Consider the following 15,930-nt stretch of genomic DNA (forward strand, 5'->3'; position numbering starts at 1 on the left):
ACCTCCCGCTCCTCCCCTGATGAGCTGTCTCCTTCCAGGGTTTCATTGACCTCAAGGTCCACACCTCTCTGGACAGCCATGTTATGGAGAGCGCAGCAGACCACCACAATGACCAAGACCCTTGCAGGAGGGTATTGGAGGGAACCATCCAATCGGTCCGAGCACCAGAATCGCTTCTTCGGAAGCCCGATGGCCTGCTCAATCGTTGTCCTATGGACCAGGTGGCATTGGTTGTTCCACCTCTGTGCATCTGTCTGACGCTCCCGTAGAGAGTTCAGTAGCCCTATCTTCAAGGGATTTCCCTTGTCCCCGCAGATCCATTCATGCACGCAGGGGATATAGTGAAGATCCAAGGCAGCCTGGACTAGCGGAGGATGAAGAAATGATGGTAGGTGCCAGGAAATCAAACACACGCATAAAGGACGTTCTTGTTGTGGTCGTAGACCAGATGGACTTTGAGGGAGTGGAAGCCCTTCCTGGATCTCACTGGCTAGTCACCTTGATGGCTACATGGGTGCAAACGATGATGCCCTGCGCCTGGGAAATCCAGCAATGGAGTTGAAACCCACTGTTCTCAGTGCCAATGCAGGCGTATCTGTGTCAAAGTGCAAGTAGTCCTGCGCTATCCTGAATATTGCATCCATGACCTTCCTGATGGCATGATGAGCTGCCAACTGCGAGCTGCAACCTAGGTCTGCAGCTGATCCCTGGAACTACCCGATTGCAGGTAGGGGACTGCCCATGAGGGCCATGAGGCCTCAGGTCATTGTGGATCAGAGCACAAGTTCTAAGCCTGGATAGGCGTAGCCTCCTACGGCACTGATGCTCTGTCATTTGCAGGTAGCTGATTCTAGGGCTATGCACCCGATGTCTTGGGGAGTGCTTTCTTCTCCTTGCAGCCCCACCCCACCCCAACACTGCTGCGCTCCTCAGGCCTCCTGCTGTCCAGGAGGATTCATCTGCTGAAGCACATCTTGGCTGCTCTGTCAATGTCTGTGTAGGCTGTTCCCACCTGAATACCCTCAGCTGGGCTTTCTGCAATCACCAGGCCTTCCCTTGCCAACCCCAGCTGCCCCAGTGATGCCAGCAGGCTCAGTCCCTGTCCAGATTCCTGCCACTCACCACTGAGAAAAGCAAGTCTTTCAGCTCCAGCAATGGCTACTCTGCGGCACTTTTGGAGCAGATGAGCTTTATTTTGGGCCTCTGAATTATGTTAATCAGCCCTTCCCAGGGATCTCATGGCCCTTCACATTGTTCAGGACTTCTAAAATCTGCCGTAGTCCAGACATGGCGTTCTCCCGTGCCCTTCCTTTGAAAACAACAAAAGCTTGTTAATGAGCTCCACAATGAGCTCCACAGGTGATTAGTTGGGGACCTGCAGGCATGCCGTTCCCTCTGTCCCTTTAAAAATAGCTTCGCGTTCCGGAGGCGACTGGACCCGGTGCTGACCTCCAAGAACGCAATCTTCATATCGCACCCACACCTACTTTCGCTCCCAACAGGCTTTGAAAATCCAGCCCATGATGTTTGATACCTTCAACCACACCATTCTACTTCATCCTACCATGCCTTTCATACTAACTGTCCCACTATTGTCAGCACATCTCCCGCAATGGCTTATCTTCACATTCCCGTATCGTCAGACCCAGAATCATAAAAACGTAAAAAACAGGAGCAGCAGTCGGCCATACAGCCCCATGAGCCTGCTCCCTCATTCAATAAGTTCATGGCTGATCTTCAACCTCAACTCCACTTTCCCATCCGATCCCTGTAACTCTCGGTTCTTTTAAAGTCCAAAAATATACAGATTTTAGCCTTGAATATGCTCAACAACAGGCAATCATAGCCCTCTAGGATAGAGAATTCCAAAGATTCATGACTCTCTGAGTGAGGAAATTTTTCCTCATCTCAGTCCTAAATGTTCGACTCCTTATTCTGTGACTAGGCCCCCTAGTTCTAGATGTTCCAGCTAGGACAAACACCCACTCCTCATCTACCCTGTCAAGCCCTTTAAAAATCTTATATATTTCAATGATAACATCTCTCATTCTTCTAAATTCTAGAGATTATAGGCTCACTCTCCTCAAACTCTCCTCATAGGACAGCCCTCTCATTCCAGTTATCAATCAAGTGAACTTTTGTTGCATCCCCTCAAAGGCAAGTATATCCTTCCTTAAGTGTACAGACCAAAACTGTACACAGTACTACAGGTAAGGTCACACCAAAGCTCTGTAAAATTGCAGCAAGACTTCCTTACTGTTGTATGTCAATCCCCTTTCAATAAAGACCAACAGGCAATTTGCCTTCCTAATTGCTTGCTGTAGCTGCATGTTAACTTCCTGTGTTTTGTGTACATGGACACTTAAATCCCTTGAAACACAGACATTTAATGGTTTCTCACCACTTGAAAAATACTCTGGACTGGATTTTATGGGCCCCCTTGAAGCAGGGTCAAAGGTGGGGGGTTCTATAGAATTGCGACAGGAGGCGGTGGGGGGAGGCAAGAGATGCGGATGGCTCGTTGCCAAGTAATTTTATCGGAGGCGGGATAAGCTGATGATTTAATGGGCAGCGGGTAGGGGGGGCACCACCACACTGGGAGGTCGCCCAGTAATACAGTGCACCCTCCCTACGGGCTTGGGGGGTGGGGCCCCTCCTCCGTGGGCAATCACACCAGGAAAAACTCCAACTCCCTGGAACCCCGTTCCCCCTGCACTTAATGCCCCTCCTCCCCCCCCACCGCCCTTTTGCCAGGGCCTTCTGGGCTGTCCCTGGCAACTCCGCCTCACTTCCCTGAGGTCGAGGTTTCCAGCGCTGGGCCAGGATCCAAGGCCTCTGCATTACCGACAGTGGCCACCACTCTGGTAGCACTGTTGATACTGCAGAGCTGCCAGCCCTTCGGCCCTGTGATGGCCAGCAACTCTTGGAGGTGGGATCCCCATCTTTAAAAGGGTGGGGATCCCGGCACTGGCCACTTAAGTGCCAGAACAATGCAAAGTCGTGCTGGGGGTGTTGTTGGGAGGGGGTGGTGGCTCAGAAATCCCGAGGCGGGAATCCCTCCGTCTTTTTGGCCAGTGCTTGGAGCGCTGCTGGCGTCACAAAATCCAGCCCTCTGTTCTTGTAATCTTCCTACAAATGTGAATAACCTTACAGTTCCCCACATCATATTCCATCTATCACCTTCTTGCCCATTCACTTAGCTTGTCTGTATCCCTTTGCAAACTCGTTGCGCCCTCCTCACTGCTCAGTTTCCCAAGTAGCTTTGTATCAGTAACAAACCTTGTTCTATGTTCTATTAGGTACATGGATGATAGTAGAATGAAGGGTATGTAGGTAGTTTGATCTTAGAGTAGGTTAAAGGGTCTGCACAACATCGTGGAAGAGCCTGTCACTCCAGAATTGGCCTTTATAGCCACTCCAGGCGCTGCTTCACAAACCACTGACCACCTCCAGGCGCGTATCCATTGTCTCTCGAGATAAGGAGGCCCAAAAGAAGAAAAAAAGAAAGACAACATCGTGGACCGAAGGGCCTGTACTGTGCTGTACTGTTCTATGTTCTAAACCTGTATACTTTACACTCAGTCCCCCAACTAAGTCATTAATACAAATTGCAAATAGCTGAGGCCCCAGCACGGATCCTTGCGGCACCCTACTAGTAGCAGCCTGCCAACCTGAAAATGACCTGTCTATTTGTGATCATTTCCTTTTAACATACTTGTTGATTCTCATACAATCTATTTTTATATTTCTTGCTAGTTTCTCGCTATTTCTGCCGAGGACCAATTATTGGCTCCTCCTCTTCCTCATCTACATGTGGCCTCTTTGGACATTATCTACCAGTGCGGACCAGCTTCCAAGTGTATGCTAATGATAGCCAGCTCGACCTCTCCACCCTGTGACCACCTCTGTGCTGTCAGATTGCCTGACTGACAAATTATGGATGGATCAAAATTTCCTGACCCAAGGCATCTTTTTCAGGCCCTGCCAAAAATTCTGCTTCTTTTCCACTAACTCAATATTCCTCTCTTGCAATATACTCAAGGTGAATCAGGGCATGTTGAATGTTGGATAACATACTTAAAACAGTGGGCTGAATTTTGTCAGGCCATCGTAGGTCCTGGTGGTAGCACTAGAAATGGGTGTCGTCGCTGTAAGTCACGCGGTGGCAGGCCAATTAACATAACCGAGGCGTGAGGCCCATCCTATTGCAAGATGGGAGCAGACTAGGAGGCTCTGATGGTGGCATCAAATGACCAGAACGCAGGTGCTGGCATCATCTTTAAAGCGCTGCCAGCAAGGCTTGTACTGCTGCCCTTCACTGATGCAGAGAACCTGGAGTGCTGCTAGACCTTTCTGCTGCTTCTGTAACTCCTGGAGCCCCCTCTACTACTCCTGCTGGTTATGTAATTCCTGGAGCCCCCTCCACTACTCCTGCAGGTTCTGTAACTCCTGGAGCCCCCTCCACTATTCCTGCTGGTTATGTAACTCCTGGAGCCATCTCTACCACTGCTGCTGCGACTCCTGCATCTCCCTGTGCCCTGCACCGGGACTGTGGAGCAACCGGATGGGTGGGGGAACCAACTGGGACCATGTTCGAGTCAAGACACCGGGTGTCCCCAAGGTTTAGCAATGCCTCATTGGAGATTCTCCTCCAGGCTTCAAGGGAAAAGCAGGAGGTCCTCTTTCCAAGGGATAGCAAGAAGCGATCCTCTTGGTTGACCAAGCAAGCCTGAATGGAGATCGCAGAGACTGTCAGCAGCCGTGGGGTCACCACCACCCCCCCCGTCCCAGAACTGGGTCCAGTGTGGTAAGAGGGTCAATGATCTCCTGCGCTCTGCCAAGTTGAGTCCTCCATACCTTTCTCTTCTTCGGAACTTGCATGTGACTATGCAGGAGAGAGCGCTACATGGGGAGGGAGTTACCACAAAGGTGGTGGCAAGGCGGTGAGGCATCATCACATCCTGTCAGATTCTGCCTCTTTCAGAGGTCCCAAGAGCGGACGTGGGAAGGAGCCATTTGGGAGACCCCAGCAAGGGACGAAGGACTGCCACTAGCATAAGTGTTCTGTTGCTCTTTGTACAAAGTCTAACTGTGTCCCTATTTCCACTTGCAGGAGAAACGGGCCCATAACACCAGGGAGACACGGAGGACTGGCGGTGGAATCCCTGATGTGCATTCTCTGATGTCAGCAGAGAAGGCAGCTCTGGAGCCAGCGGGGCCCAGGGCGGCCATGCAAGAGTGAACAGTGAGACTGGAGTGTCTGCACAAGAGAGCGAGGAGACATTCTGTTCATGTGTCCTCCACCACACTTCTGGAGATTGTCATGAAGACCCCCACCTGCCAAGAATGAGGCATATTAATTTCTACATATGAACCTTAATTTTAAACTGTTGCTGGAGTGAAGAAATTACTTGTTTAAAAAGAGATCACCAGACACTTGGCTAATAAAACATTTGTATACTAAGAGACAGTACTTGGAGAGACAAAAGAATTGCTCACTGATTCAATTAACAGAGATTGGGCTGGGCAATGGTGATCCACATCTTGTCGGTTTAAGAGACAGCACTACATGCACCCACCCACCCCTCAACCCCCGAGAGCTTTGGAATCCACAAACGCTGAAGTTTGTTTAAACAGCTGGTCACATGATTAACCTGCTGGCCCATTTGGAGGTTTGAATTGTGCTCACAGGACAGTTTGAAGACAGACTGCAGATTGCAACTGAACTTGGAACAAGACAGCCTCTCTGCTGGCTGGCTCTCTCTCACTTTCTCACAAGCCTCCGGAACCACTGAAGACACCTCAAGAGAGAAAAGACTCCTACATCGAAACAGGTTGAAGTGTGCACTGGGCCCCAATGAACAGCAAGACTTACCGGTAACCAAAGACTCCACATTGAACTTAAAGGGCCGTAAATAACTACCAGATATGGCCTCAAACTTTGCCCCTTTATTTCTTCTACTTTTTCTGTCTCTATTTGCGTGTCTGTTTATCGCGTATGCACGCTAGCGTGGTCACGTCGTGATTTCGTAGTCATTAACCGAATTAGAGTTTAAGATTAATAAACTTCTACCTTTCTTGTCTAAATCTAAGAAAACCTGTCTGATTGATTTCTTTGCCTTACAATTGGAGCAGTAAAGAAGGATTCACTGAGGGGGAGCTAAAACATAGAGTTTTTAAAATTAAACCCTGTCACTGTTAAACCAGGCAAAGGCTGAGAGAGGAACCCCAGACCCCTGTCTCACCTGGCCATAATAAGATCCACAACACGTATGGTTGACACGAGGGCAACTGAACAACCTAACCCACAAATGGTTGTGTTCTCTCATGCCAGTCATGGAGCTTGGGCGGCAAGCCCAGCTGCCGGGACAGGGGACCTGATGTCGACTCTGAGGAGGAGGAGGAGGAGGAGCAGTCAGGGAATGCACCGTTACATCATACCCCACACCCTCCACCAGCACCGATACTCTCACATCGGTGGGTATATGTTGGGGCTTAGATTCAGGGTCACAAGCTGATGACAGTACCACATGTGCCCGAGCAGCTGACAGCGGCTGTGACAGCCAAGGCCACTGACAGTCGGAGGACTGTGGGTGGCCAGGCCCATGCTGAGCTCCAGGTTGATGACGAGCCTCTGGTGTCAACAACACAGGGCATGCTGGAGTTGCAGAGAGAGGGAAGGCAACACCTGGTAGAGCTGTCACAGACAATATGTGGCATAAGCAGATGATGGAGGAGTTCATCTATACCATGCCTTCTGCCATGCCTCAACATGAGAGATCATGGCTTCCTCCATTGAGAGGCTGGCATCCCTGATGGAGAACCAGATCTCACAGATGTGAACAGACCTGCACACCATTACCTTGGCCATGAGCTCAACGCAACAATGCCAAGGTGTGAGAGGGACGAGGTGCCTGGAGACTTCTCCAGCTCCTCATCCTTCTCTGGTCAGCGGGGAGTTTCAATTGAGCCTTGAAAGGGAGGAGGGGCTCCCTTCAGGGTGCTCCGAGTGTGGACAGCAGCTCCTCAGTCCCTCCACCAGTGAGCCCAGCTCCAGCAGCCCCGATGTCGGAGGAGGCTCCTGCACCTGTGCAGCAACCCCTCAGCCAGCCGGGGCCCTCCAGGCCTCAGGCAGCCAGAGGACAGCAGAGGAAGTTATCCCAGGCCACAGGAAACCCGATTAGCAACCTGCCTCCACCTCAGCTGTCAGTGCAGGTGTCGCACTGCGTGTAAGCACACAGAATCGTATGAAGAAGAGCACCTGGGTATTCATGGGTTTCTTAATTATGGCCTTTGCAATGGCTCCTGCAATTATGGTAATAAATAGAGGTCAGATTCATTGCTGTAGATGGCTCATGATTTCATTGCTGACTTGTGAGATGCAACCTTCATGCTAGCTCCCTCAATGAGCTGCCAATGTAGGCACAGGCTGCGTTTGGTCAGTGTCTCTGATTTATCAGAGTGCCTGGTGAAGCTGGATGCTAGGCACTGGAGTGAGATAGGAAGGTGAGAAGCAGAATACAGTGAGGTGAGTCTTTAGTGAGTTCACTTTGAGAAGCAGGAAGTGAGTATGAATGAGTGTGTGTCATGCCTCCCTTGCGCATCTTTCAATGGCCCTGGCCTTTGATGCAAGGGATTCAAGATCCAGTGCTGCCTGTTTATTAGCCTCCTCTACAGCCTCCTCATTGGATGAGGACTGGCGATCAATCATATCCTCTTCATGCAAGGCCTCCCCCGCTACAGTGTTAAATTGCGCAGAGCACAGCAGGCCACCATAATACGCGAGACCCTCGCTGGGTTTTACTGCAGGGCACCTCCAGATCAATTGTGGCACCGGAATCTCATCTTCAACAGCCATTGGCCTGCTCAATGGTCGCTTGGGTGGACCCATGGCAGATGTTGTACCTTTCCTCTGCTGCAGTGCTAGAGTTCGTCACAGGCGTGAGTAGCCATGTCTTCAATTGGTAGCCCTTGTCCCCAAGAATCCATCCCTGAAGGCGAGCAGGGGGCTTGAAAAGCTGTGGGACCTGGGACGAACATACCTGCAGAAAACGCTTTACATACGTCCCCTATGGATCCGTGGAAAAAGTCAGATGCATAGAAGTTCAGGGCCACTGGCATTGAATGCCCATCAAAGCCTATGGGTTGCAGTTCATCCTGCAACATGGCGCATAAGTTGGTGACGGCCTCCCTGGAGAGACATAGACTTCGCTGACACTGCCGCTCGGACATTTAGAGGTAGCTGAGCCGAGTACGGCACACTTTCTGATATGGATAGGCCCTTCTTGCTGTGGCCAGCTGCTGCCATTCTCCTATCGGAGCTTCACGGGCGGGTCCAGCCAGATCCAGGCCCTCCCTCCCCCCGAGAGTGTGCCCACCCGACCCTTGCACCCAACAGTAAGCCTGCCTGTGCAGAGAGGCCAGCACTGCAAGCCAACAATGGCCTCTTCTCCCCCATCTTCCCTTATCCACTGCTCTCCATGGCTGCCTTCCCCTGGCATTACTGAGGCCTTGCCTTGCTGCCGCCACCTTTATGCAGCTGGGGATCTGAAGCCACGTGACCCTCATGGGCTGTTGACTAAATCTGAAACCGCCCATAAAACTGTCTTCCATGCAATGCAAACGTGTTCTAACTAGCTGTTCACCAATTCAAATTGCAGTCCCACCGCGTTGTGGCGGCAAAGGCAGCTTTGAGCTTTCCCGCCGCTGACAAAATCCAACGTTGGATTTCCAGGCAACAACATCCACCCTGAATTTTTCCCCCCCACCCCACCCCTCCATTCTGGCTCCTGCTGGCCGGATAAAATTCAGCCCAGTGTTGAGCTTCAAACCCGACATCCAATCCATCTCCGAGATTACTTACTTCCGCCTCCACACCATCAGCCATCTCTCACATCTCTCAAACACCATTGTCAAAACTTTTATCCACACTTTTGCTATCTCTAGATTCCTTGAAGTCATCCCACCCTTGACAAACTCCAACTTGTTCAAAACTCAGCTGTCCACATTCTCTCCTACACTAAGACTGACCACCTTCCAAACCCGCGACCTCTACCAACTAGAAGGACAAGGGCAGCAAATGCATGGGAACACCACCGCCTGCAAGTTCCCCTCCAAGTCACACACCATCCTGACTTGGAACTATATCGCTGTTCCTTCACTGTCGCTGGGTCAAAATCCTGGAACTCCTTTCCTAACAGCACTGTGGGTGTACCTACCCCAAATGGACTGCAGCAATTCAAGAAGGCAGCTCACCACCACCTTCTCAAGGGCAATTAGGGATGGGCAATAAATGCTGGCCTAGCCAGCAATGCCCACATCCCTGAATGACTAAAAAAAAACCATTACCCCTGTCCTCACTAATCTACATTTGTTCCTTATTCTCCGATGCATTAAATTAAAAATTCTCATTGACTTCTTCAAAACTCTCGATAACCACATCGCACCTTACTTCTGCAACCTATTCCAGCCTTTTATCTGCTCCCACACGCTATACTACCCTAATTGTGGCCTTGTGTGCACGGACTCCATCTTTCACCCCTCAACTGGCTGATCATTCGGCTAATTCAGCCTCAGTCTAGCATTCTCTAAATGCCTCTCTCCTCCCTTTCAAAAAATTTCTTAAAAGCCATCTTTTCCCATCCACTTAAAGGACCTTTGGATGTTTTCTATGTTATAGTGCTAAAAACAATGCGAGCTGCCATTGCAGAAACTGCCCTTACGCTAAAGATAAACGAGTTGAGTTTTTGACACCAAGGAACCAGTATATATGGAATTCTTCACATGAAACTGGTTCAATAATATAATCAAGACAAGTGGTAGTTTACACCAGATCATTATAATACAAGGTGGAGTGGATAATATGCTGTATGTACTGCTGTAGATTTCATGGATTATAATAATTGGTTTAATGGTATTTACTGGGTTAGCTGATTTTCACACTAATACATTTTTTGATGTATGAATGGTTATACTATGGAGATGTTATACCACAATACTACCTTCGTGCAAGATGCCATCAGTTAAAATTTTACAATTCTGACAGCTTTCTAAATTCCTCTATTGAAATGCAGAAGACATCCTACAACTCGCAAAGCTGATAGAATATTTTTAGATTCCAGTCACTTACCGTGCATTGCAGAAAATTGTAATAGTTGGTGCACCCTGTGACATTCTTGTAGAAGGATGGATATTCAGTCGTGTCACCATTCAACAGAGTATCAAACACCTAAAGGAAAGCAATAAACACAGAAAGTATGAAATAGGAAAACATGAAATATTATCACGTGTATCAAGATTAATTACTATTTCTAAACTACAACTGAAATGTTATCAAATACATGGAGACTTGATTTTCTAAAACATGATAAAAGGATTTTAGAGAAACAAGATTTGACCACTGCTCCATACTGAGTTAGCTGGTCTCAGGGTAGAAATGGAGGATGTAGGGAGTTACAAGTAACACTAATGTGTCAGGTTAAGCAGAAAGAGCTAGCCAGGGATCCCAGTCCTGAGATTTATCCAATAGTCCTTGCCAGAAATTGTAAAGATGACAGCTAACAGCTGGCTCTGGTTACATGTTGTACTTTGACATTCTTACCTTTACTGAGTTGCTTATATCCCCATCAAGATCTCTGAGTAGTGCAAGTCTCCGATACTTGTGGTGAATGTTATGACACAGAATCAGGCTATTAAGCCAAGTAAGTCTATGCCAGATTGTCAACAAAAAACATTTCCTCCCTTTAAGGTCTCCCTATCTACAGAATAATTTGAAATAAATAATCTACCTACAAATACTACTGCGTTAGAGAACAAATCAGCTCTCATATTAACCTGCAAGAATGAAAAGGATACCAATTCCTTTTGTGTAAGTGCAAATGCTCCCTGACTATCCTGTAACTGATGCGTGTGTGGCAGAAAAGCACCACAATATGTCTCAGTAGGGTAAACCCAACCAGGGTTCCTGCTCACAATCACTATCCAGTGACTCCTATGGAAGTGTGTGTGTGAACATCAGGCAATGACAGGTTTTGGCTCAGCTGTAATACATCCATAACAAACAAGATAATTGACAAAAATAAAGTGAAACATGTTTGGAGGGGTGAGCAGGGGGGGGAAGTTCTTCCATCTTCAGAATAATTATCTGGGCTACTGTACTCCAAATTTCTGGTGAATTAGCCAGTCAAGAAGCAACATGGCAATAGTTGAAGCCACCTGTATAATCAGCTTAGATCAGATTCCTGGTCGAGAAATGCTTGAGCATGAATGCATCCATTTAGTATTGCTATGTATGGTAACCACATAAAGACTGCCATATATGGATATTATTAGCATTTAAATCATTTCCCTCTTTTCCCTTCTCCCACAGAATTAATTTGTAAAATTGGATCTGTGTCACGTCCCTTTAAACTAAAAGCAGCTGTAACACAGATCTCTGCTGTAATATTTTAAGAGGCATGACATTTTCTCTATTTGAAGATGTAACCTATACTTAACACAACACATGCGGAGATAAATTCAGAGAAAGCTATCCACAAGATAATTACTTTCATTTGCTATAGGAAACTATTATTTTGCATGTGGTTTATGATTAAAAATTGAACAATTCAATGTAATTGCTTTGATTGACAAGTGAAGAACAGTTTACCTGAAGGGTTTAGGTAGAGTAAGTAAAAGGAAACTGAAGGGCCAATAACCAGAGGGCACAGACATAAAGTGATTGCCAAAAGAACCAGAGGTGACATGAGGCAAAGCTTTTTTATTCATTTGAGTGGTGAGGTTTTGGAAGGCACTGCCTGATAGGGTATTGGAAACAGACTCAATAGTAGCTTTCAGAAGGGAAATGGATAAATACTTGGAGAAATATTACAGGGATATGGGGAAAGAGTGGGGAAATGGAACTAACTGGATTGCTCTTTGAAAATGACTCACTCGATAGGTCTTCTTCTGTGCTGTATGATTCTATGAATGACAAGTATTTTTTTTAAAAAGGCCTTCTTAAGCAATAAAATGGATTATTTCCTCTCTAAATACAATCCCGTAAATACATATCTATAGTAAATATTTCTTAAATGTAAACACCTGTAAATGTAAGCCAAACATTTAACTTTATTCAATCATTTCTTTTTTTTTAATTCTTTCACGAGGTGTGAGTGTCGCTGGCAAGGCCAACATTTGTTGCCTATCCCTAATTGCCCTTCAGAAGGTAGTGGTGAGGCACCTTCTTGAACCACAGCAGCTATCTGCTGTAAGTGCATGAAAATTTTCACTAAACTCCCACTAACAGGAGGCGATGGGAGTGTTCATTTTGAGACAGGAGATTTTCATCCGATAGGATAGCATAAACCCCTCCCACTGGCCTTTAAAAGAATGTACATATTTTAGCAGTCGTAGGAGATTAACAATTGTGTTAATTATGGCTTATGATTATAAACAAAGTTTGAGGGGTCAGGAATGATCTTCTGTTTGAAGATTTATTAAGAAGTTAAAGTGTTGCCTAAGAACAGTGCCGACAAAGCGGTTTTTCCATTAAAATGTGTAAGAAATGAATCTATGTCTGAGTAAATGTTCCCTTTAAACAAAGGTTCTATTTTATTACAGGGTCCAATTGCCGGTGTGGGCTTCAACACCCAGGCATCTAACTGGTGTCCATGGGTTTGTAACGTCACATCCATAATATTTCACTTGGATTAGAAAAATCTGTTAATTGTTGGATGAACATAAACGCACTAACTGTGACTAAATACATACATATTAGTACTGAGCCATACAGAGCAGTGAGTTCACAGAAGCTGTATCCTTGATCTGTCTGAATTAGATTGTCCCAGAGAAGCTGGAGGTGGGGGTGCTACAAATTACACCAGAGTCAAAACATTTGCGATCGTCCTACTCCAGATCATTATTGTTGCTCTTTCTGGAAAGGGTGCATGTAAAAAGCATGTAAGATAAAGTCAGGTTCAGTTGCACAGCCTCCCATGTTATTTGGCACCTAGGAGCACAAGTGAAGAATGATAACATGATGGGGTAGTGAAGAGCAGCAGATACCCTTGAAACTGTATTACAGAATGTGTCACAGTCTTTAGGAGAGATAGCAGAAAACTGGGACAGAAATAACATTAGGGAAGGGAAAATGTTCATATTTTCCTGTTACCAAAATGTAGTTGTAGGTGAAATTGTTCACAATATAAGCAGTTGAAAATTGGAATTATTGGGAGGGTGCATAAAACAGAGGAGTATTAAAAAATTATAAAGTTGTTGCAAAAGAATAATAAACATACTTGTAGAATAAGCTGCTTTCCAGAACTTATTCAAACATGGAACTGTGTTATTACAGTAAGCAGAAAAGATCTGAGTGAAATACAAGGATAGTTCCAACAGCTCAGTCTGATTTTATAGGAATGACTATCAATTTTTGCCACATTTGTAACAATAATTAGCACTGTGAACTAGAAAAGGAAAGGCTGCCAATAAATAGAGCAAGATTTCACTCAAATTACTCTTACTTCAGCAAAAACAAGGCAACATTTAATCAGACACATGAATTTTTGATTCACAACATTAGATTACAATATTAAGTCCTTTCCCTTATACTTTTCAATTGTTATTAACTCAGTGATCTACTGACAAGTTTGGGCGAAGACAAAAGGATCCCACATTGTACACTAACATACAATTAAGAATTGTTTTTGTTGAGAAACATAGATCATATTACATTTTGAAAAGGTTTGGAGAGGGAGAGCATTTATTAGAATGTCTTAACACTGGTCGCTTTTAAATTGAACAACATGCCATCAAGCAACAAATTTCTGACCTCCCATCATGCTCTATACTGACCCTCACACTACTCAGATGTTTCCAATTTTAAGGCCAAGACCAAGCCTCTGGTACCTACTTCAAAGGCTTCCACCCATTTCTTCTGTTGAATGTAACGCACTGCTATGTCTGCCTGCTTCTGGACGTACTGCTTTTGTTTCTCATCGATGATCCCAATCTGGTACATGAACTCCGCATAACCACCCAACATCTGTGCAACAGACACACAACAAAGGAGTAACTTTGTTGCTTCACAGAAATTCAATTTCAAAATTTCAAGAGTGATTTTTCAAAGTCAAAGGCTGCAATCAGCATGGTCAGCAAGGTATAATTTAAAGCAATCTAGTAGTTACTGGCATGATGAACATATGGTAAAAATTAGCATCTTGAAGTTATGAGGAAGTTGTCTGAGTACTGACTTCCTTTTATCATGATAAAACGAAATTACAACTCAAATATTCTGCTTAATTTATAACAAAACCACTTACTACTTCAGGATCACACAGTCCATCGCCAATGGCCATTCCCTTGAAGTTGATCTTTATTTTGGCAGCAGGGTTGTGGGTATGGATATAGTAACCAATTGCAGGCACATACTTTCCAGCATAGGACTGAAGACATTCACATATTAAAAGATACATGTACAAGAACTTCAGTAAAACATGTTTATTCCATTCATGACCTCACTACTCATTCACTCTATATTTCTGGAATGAAATTAATGCTTTTAAAAGAATGCCAAAAATAGATTCTATGCAAATTAACATTAAGAACATAAAATTCTCCAGAACTTTTAAAACTCTGATCAAATACTGAAGGGAAAGCAGAAGAAAAATGGTGCCAAGGATCTGCTAAAACAAAAGTACAGCATTCAATAACCTGGTCTCAATTATATATTAATAAATTGCCCACAGCGGTGATAGATATATCTCAGCTATCACAAGATGACAGCAGAACTGGAGACAGACTTCAGAAACTCACTCTATAATACCTGCAACTACATTGTGATATTTGGCATATCAAAATTCTGCAGGAGGTGTTGACATATCAGCTGACAATGGTAAATATTGACAGAACAATCTGATCAAAAATTGTGTACACGACATATGAATTTTAATAACATTTTGCAATGCATATATGTTAATAATGCAAGCTCTGTATGGGAATGAGCAATTTTTCCCCTCTCTCCTCTTTCGTGTATCAGTCCTTGTGGCAGGGCACAGCTTTGTAGATATCAGTAGCTCACTAATATTACACCTAAGTGTTCATTCTATATATGCAAGTCTAAACATCATGAGCTGAATTTTTATTGGCGGTGTACTTCAAAAGAGGCGCGGTGCACGCGCGAGATATGCACCGCAGAACTGCCACGATATTTCACGCGCCAGCTTATTTACATGGAGGGGCGGAATGCCCGCCCCTGATGTCGTAGAGGGGACTGCCACTCGTCCCTGACAATGACGTCCGGCACTGCCACACAGGTGCCATTTTTAAAGGGCTTCAAGCCCTTCAGTTATATTTAAAGTTTAAAAGTGACAGGTTTTCCAATAAATTAAAATGTTATTCACACTTCTAATCCCCTCTCCCACCCCGCCAATGAATAATCCGTTCATTATTTGTCCTCTCCCTGCAAAAAAAGTAAATTTTCGATCATGATCTTCTCCCACCCCACCCCCCGAACTTTCTTTCCTTTAACCTTCAACCCCTTCCCACCATCCCCTCAACAAATTGCGTTCGTTTTTGCCGCTCCCCCTGCCTTGAAAAATTCACTCCTCCCCCCCCTCCCCACCAATGTTATGCCTTGGATCTCTGAATGGAGATCCGAAGATGCGTGAGTTCTGGCCACCGACCGGAATATCGATCTGGGATGGCCATCGGGACAAGCTAGTGTTTATGCATTCAGTATAAGTTAAATATTCAAATTAAGGCTCCACTGCCGAGCGGCAGGTGGCTGCCCAGAGACCTTGCTGCTACCGGTAAAATGGAGTGGGGGCTTCCCGGCGTCAAGGCCCGTTGCGGGCCTCTCCCAGCCACGACCCCCGACGTTGGGGGACTGGTAAAATTCAGCTCCATGTGTCAGCAGGCTATTGGATCATGAGTGAACATTTCACCGGAATC

The 15,930-nt window shown here is 45.8% G+C and overlaps 1 protein-coding gene across 6 annotated transcripts in view; it reads right to left on the reverse strand.

The window, feature by feature from the left end:
- The window catches only part of cpvl (carboxypeptidase vitellogenic like), a 120,535-nt gene that overhangs the window by 44,309 nt on the left and 60,296 nt on the right, over window positions 1–15,930 (reverse strand). For all 6 annotated transcript variants that reach the window (XM_068059459.1, XM_068059468.1, XM_068059498.1 and 3 more), the window contains 3 exons: window positions 14,301–14,423; window positions 13,892–14,023; window positions 10,130–10,228 (listed from right to left, as the gene is read on the reverse strand). In XM_068059459.1, the coding sequence (XP_067915560.1) occupies window positions 10,130–10,228; window positions 13,892–14,023; window positions 14,301–14,423 (354 nt within the window). The remainder of the gene's footprint in view (window positions 1–10,129; window positions 10,229–13,891; window positions 14,024–14,300; window positions 14,424–15,930) is intronic.

This window comes from Heterodontus francisci, chromosome 2 (assembly GCF_036365525.1).
Source record: "Heterodontus francisci isolate sHetFra1 chromosome 2, sHetFra1.hap1, whole genome shotgun sequence".
Classification (NCBI taxonomy): Eukaryota; Metazoa; Chordata; class Chondrichthyes; order Heterodontiformes; family Heterodontidae; genus Heterodontus; species Heterodontus francisci.